The sequence below is a fragment of the Podarcis erhardii genome (genome assembly GCF_964252035.2).
Source record: "Podarcis erhardii genome assembly, chromosome: 1".
Classification (NCBI taxonomy): domain Eukaryota; kingdom Metazoa; phylum Chordata; class Lepidosauria; order Squamata; family Lacertidae; genus Podarcis; species Podarcis erhardii.
The window spans coordinates 129,130,966-129,136,965 of record NC_138497.1 but is presented as its reverse complement, the minus strand read 5'-3'; the positions used below and the strand labels follow the sequence as shown (position 1 = coordinate 129,136,965).

The 6,000-nt window shown below is 46.8% G+C and overlaps 1 protein-coding gene across 1 annotated transcript in view; it reads right to left on the bottom strand.

The window, feature by feature from the left end:
• Positions 1-1,632: 1,632 nt before the first annotated feature.
• The window catches only part of CDK15 (cyclin dependent kinase 15), a 59,576-nt gene continuing 55,208 nt past the window's right edge, over positions 1,633-6,000 (bottom strand). Inside the window, 1 exon segment of the mRNA XM_081841176.1 lies at positions 1,633-2,127. Coding sequence (XP_081697302.1) covers positions 2,018-2,127 — 110 coding nt within the window. The 3' untranslated portion in view covers positions 1,633-2,017.

Here is a 6,000-nt window from a genome sequence, read left to right as displayed (position 1 = left end):
TCTGTAGGCCTTCAGATATACACCCAGTCTCGCCGACCTTGATTGGTGTTGGTGCCAGCTGGCCTCGGTCCAGTATACCTGAAGGAGCGTCTCCACCTCCATCGTTCTGCCCGGACACTGAGGTCCAGCTCCGAGGGCCTTCTGGCAGTTCCCTCTCTGCGAGAAGCCAAGTTACAGGGAACCAGGCAGAGGGCCTTCTCGGTAGTGGCACCCGCCCTGTGGAACGCCCTCCCACCAGATGTCAAAGAGAAAAACAACTACCAGACTTTTAGAAGACATCTGAAGGCAGCCCTGTTTAGGGAAGCTTTTAATGTTTAATAGGTTATTGTATTTTAGTGTTTTGTTGGAAGCTGCCCAGAGTGGCTGGGGAAACACTGCCAGATGGGCGGGGTATAAATAATAAATTGTTGTTGTTGTTGTTGTTGTTGTTGTTGTTGTTGTTGTTGTTGTTATGGCTTACTCTGGCCATGGGATCTTAAGATGGCATTAAGAAAGTGGCAGAGGGCCACCTTCCCAGCTGTCTTGAACCAAAATGGCAGCAGTAACAATGGGTGCTGTTTCCTTCACTTCGGTCCATGGTGGGCAAGATCAGCTTCCACCACTGGAATAGAGAAACAGGCACTGAAAAACTTTCATCCAGTTACCGTATATGCTGGTAGAATGCAGCTGCTGGAGTAACACAGCAGTCGGGAAGGCATGCTTTGTAGTGTCATTATGCAACTACATCTGGAGAGCTTAGTATGGCTAGTAGAGTGTTGGTGCTATTTTATTGTTACAAAAGTTGGGTGTCAAGCCCCACTCTCTGCAAGATTCCAGGGGATTCCAGGGTCTGTGTTCCTTTGGAGAATTGAGACATGCTGGAGACTGTTGTAGATTTAAGAAATATGGTTTATTCACCCACTGTATTTACACCTTCAGTCTGCATGGAGGGAGTCCAGATCTTACAGCATGGTCATTTCAAGAGGGGCATGTCTCCCACAGTAGTGCAGCCAGCCTGCCCAAGATGGATCCCAGTCTTGCTTCTTCTTCCCAGAACACCCTGCTTTAAACGCTATTTTCCTGTCGCCCCACACTCAGTTACCCTGGCAACCTTCCAACTCCCCAGTCTCTGTTCACACCTCAGGGCAAGTGGGGAGGACAGTTCTCTTGCATTGCCAATGGCCCTCAATGGCCCCATTTTGTTTCTTAATGGCCCTAGCCTGGCCAGGTCATTTTGCATAGGCTGGCCCAGGAGTTCCTCTGCAGCTTGTATTTCTCCCTTCACATTCCAAATAATCAAAATCCTACCATTTATTAAGGAAATCAGCCCTGAGTGCTCACTGGAAGGACAGATCCTGAAGCTGAGGCTCCAATACTTTGGCCACCTCATGAGAAGAGAAGACTCTCTGGAAAAGACCTTGATGTTGGGAAAGATGGAGGGCACTAGGAGAAGGGGACGACAGAGGATGAGATGGTTGGACAGTGTTCTCGAAGCTACCAGCATGAGTTTGACCAAACTGCGGGAGGCAGTAGAAGACAGGAGTGCCTGGCGTGCTCTGGTCCATGGAGTCACAAAGAGTCGGAGACAACTAAACAACTAAACAACAACAAACCATTTATTAATGTCTAGGACTTAGGAGGGGTTCCCAGCTTCCGGGTCATGTGGCCAACATGACTAAGCCACTTCTGGCGAACCAGAGCAGCGCATGGAAACGCCGTTTACCTTCCCGCCGGTGTGGTACCTATTTATCTACTTGCACTCTGATGTGCTTTCGAACTGCTAGGTTGGCAGGAATCTGTTCGTATAGCCCACCTTTAATCAAATCGTCCCAGGGCACATTGTTAGTTGCACTTAATCCTGAAACCTAAAGGGGAAAAATATTTTGCTCCTTTTACTTATGCCTATAATACAGTCTGCTCCTATTTTCTATGATCACTTCTTAGTTTTAATGGCAAGCCCAGACTCAAATAGTGACGATGAACTGCATCCGTTGACTTCCTCGCCCCAGAAAAGAAGTCCACACTTCGTTTGTTCTTTTCACCAAAACTTGCTAGAGCTGATTTTGTGATGACCCTTCACGTATGGAGCAAAGAGATCACACATTTCTGGTTTCAGCTTCACTCCGGGAACCGTGAAGATGGACTGTGCTATGAAGGAAACAAAGAAACCAAGTATCAGTTACAGGGGAGCAATACAGGGGAGCCTGCACTGGGTCAAATCTGTCCTTGATGGTGACCCACATTGCTTGTCTTGAAAGAAAACGGCTCCTATGTGATGCTGCTTGACACAGGAGTAAGCTTATCCCTGGGTGAACTTCCGCAGATTTCTTGGAGAGACTCTACGCCAGTGCAAGAGGGATGGATAACCCATTGCTCTCCAAATATTGTTGGACTCCAACTCCCATCAGCTTCAGCCAATACAGTGGTACCTCGGGTTACATACGCTTCAGATTACATACGCTTCAGGTTACAGACTCCGTTAACCAAGAAATAGTACCTCGGGTTAAGAACTTTGCTTCAGGATGAGAACAGAAATCGTGCTCTGGTGGCGCGGCGGCAGCAGGAGGCCCCATTAGCTAAAGTGGTGCTTCAGGTTAAGAACAGTTTCAGGTTAAGAACGGACCTCCGGAATGAATTAAGTACTTAACCTGAGGTACCACTGTATAGCCAATGGTTGGGGATGATGGGCGCTTGAGTCCAACAACATCTGTAGGTTCTGTAGGTTCTCAACCCCTCTTCTAGTGGAATCTATCATTTTAGTAACATTTATGATAACTTTTTTTAAAAAAAACCCAGTAGCTATGCCTTTGCAAGCCAGCAACTCTCCAGATATTTTGGACTACAACTCCTATCTGCTGTGGTAGCTGAGACTGGTGGGAGTTATACTCCAAAGAATCTGGGAAACACCAGGTTAATGAAGGGAGTCAGGCAATCTGCTCCAGAAATTCATTCACAGACTGAAACATACCATAGGGACCAGCAGCAAATTATTCCTGGACTCCTTCCCAAAGTAATTTTAACACAAAACCACCACTGGAAACTACAACCATAGAAAGAAACATGTTCTAGTAGTAAACTGGCAATCAGTTGATTTACTGGCAAAAAGTCACACATTCCCATTATTTAAGAAGCAAGCAATGGGGTAGCTTTGCACGTTACAAGAAGTGTCAAAGAGCCGACATCCCAGTGACTAATGAATCCACTTTTTTGTAATCTTAGGGTTGTGTCTGTGTGCATCTTCCTCCCTGTGAGATGTGCAAGATCTGATTGTGGGCCCAGATTATACATGTTCCCTGATCCTACATGAGCCTGGAAGCACACAAATTGGATGAGTCAGTTGCTTGTTATCGCTGCACAGCAGGGAATGGTTCCTGAACCATTATCCTTGGCTCCAGTTAGCCAGCTGCTTATCAGACTAAACTGATGGGGTTCCCACCCACCCCTGACAAGTCTTCCAGGTCACCTCTTTTGATGGCTTTTTTGATGGGATGCTGGGGAATTAAAAAACAACAACTAGTCACACCTAGACTTTGTCTGACCATCAGCCTTGGCTTGGCACTCCCTCTCTCTCTCAGACCATACTTTGCAGCCTGGATTCCTAACATGTCCCAATTATGGACTGTTTTCCGTTCCCCAGCCTCTTTCTTTTGGCTTAAGGGCTGGGAGAGATCCCTGTCTGAAATCCTGGAGACTTGCTCCAAGTCACTGTAGACAATATTGAGCCCAATGCAATGGGCTATAGGTCTGACTCAGTACAAGGAAGCCTTCCTATGTTCTTCCTGTGTGTGCGTCAAGCAAAGCCTGTCTTCCAACACCTTGTCCCAGTCCCCCCCCCCCAGCATCTGCTGCCTGAGATGGGTGCCTCACTCTGCCCAATGATAGAGCCGGCCCTCCTTATCCCAGACACTTGTGCTTTTACTGTGCAGCACTTCGGGCAATATGTGAATTTGACCAGCATTGCTACATTTCAGTCTCAGTAATCCTCCCAGGGAGGAGGATGGTGCTGTGGGTTAAACCACAGAGCCTAGGACTTGCCAATCAGAAGGTCGGCGGTTCGAATCCCTGTGACGGGGTGAGCTCCCGTTGTTCGGTCCCAGCTCCTGCCAACCTAGCAGTTCAAAAGCACGTCAAAGTGCAAGTAGATAAATTGGTACTGCTCCAGCGGGAAGGTAAACGGCGTTTCCATGCTCTGCTCTGGTTCGCCAGAAGCGGCTTAGTCATGCTGGCCACATGACCCGGAAGCTGCATGCCGGCTCCCTCGGCCAATAAAGCGAGATGAGCGCTGCAACCCCAGAGTCAGTCATGACTGGACCTAATGGTCAGGGGTCCCTTTACCTTTACCTAATCCTCCCAGAAAAACAACAAGCCAATTCTCTTTATAGTTACAGTGGTACCTCGGGTTACAGACGCTTCAGGTTACATACGCTTCAGGTTACAGACTCCGCTAACCCTGAAATATTACCTCAGGTTAGGAACTTTGCTTCAGGATGAGGACAGAAATTGTGCAGCGGTGGCGCAGCGGCAGCAGGAGGCCCCATTAGCTAAAGTGGTGCTTCAGGTTAAGTACAGTTTCAGGTTAAGAACAGACCTCCAGAACGAATTAAGTACTTAACCCGAGGTACCACTGTACTTTGTTTTTTAAAAAAAATGTAAAGAGGAAGAAACGCGCGTTAGTATTTTCCTAATATCGTAAGAAAAAGAATCCCAGAAACTTCGACAAGTTTCCCTTTTCCATTTGGAGGGTGTGTGGAGTGAAGCTTGGATTCTCTATAGCACAGCTTCCTGCCCTCGTACAATTCTTATCTGGAAATTCTCTCTCTTTTTTTTTAAGTGCCAGGAGCCCCAGAAAAGAAATAATTTGGCATAACAGTAGTGGGAATGCAGCCTGCTAATCAAAAGGATTCAAATCTTCCTATGTGCTGCCAAGCTCTCTTCTTCCCACCCAGTGGAGGGTGGGAGGGAAGGAGAGAGAGAGAGAGAGAGAAAAGGAGAGAGACAAAAAGACAGAGCAAAACCAAAAGCATGGTGGTTCCCTTCTTCAGCAATCTTAACAAATGCAAACGCTTCCACTCCACTGACTCCTCATTAACTTACCGAATCTGACAGTCTAATTATCGCAGCTGCTTTGCGCTTAGAATAAATAAATATGAAAGTGGATGTTTAAAGGAAAACGAGAAGGGAAAGGGCCGTCATCCAGGCAGTCAATAGAGAGAGATAGTTTGTTTTAAATTTTTATATCCGTACGCATTTAGAGCATTTTTTGGGGGGGAAAGACAGTGCCATAGTTGTCTTTCAGACTAATTGAGTTCCTCACTTGGTGGATGATTGCTTGTTGTTGTTACCATTTCCAGCTTTAACTTTTAAACTTTTGTTCCCTGCGAAAACCTGCATCTCTATTTTGCTCCTCTCTCTGTATCTCTCTTTTTCCTCTGAGATTGTGGGTGGCAGCAGGGTTCAGCTCTGCCTAGTTCCCACAGCATCCCTGGCTGCAAAGCAACCCAGCCACCAAAATGCAGCGGTGGCACATTGCAGAGCACAGTTATTCTTTAAATTATTTCTGTTTTGGGGAGGGGGGCGCAAGTATAGTGGGAGGGGGGGGGAATTACAAGCGCTCCGGTTTAAATATTGCCTCTGCCGCTGGAACAACAAACACAATCTATGTAGTCCTTTGAGTCTTTTTCAATTTTCCTTTTCTACAGCGTAGCTGCTTTAGAGGTGGTAATTTGAGGAAGAGGACCAGTTTGGGGGGCGGGAGAGGAATTTCTGTGCCCTTCCTCCTCACACTGTTTTTTCTGCTGGAAATCCCCCCCCCCCCCAGATGCTTCTACTTCCACTACAAAAATATATATCATCGGTATGAGTAGCTTGGGAATGGGATTATTAGGTTGTGTAAAAATTATGGTACCACTTATTCTGGCTCCGGCACACTCTCACTGGTGGTGTTTAAAGCTAAGTACAGTGGTACCTCGGGTTAAGAACTTAATTCGTTCCGGAGGTCCATTCTTAACCTGAAACTGTTCT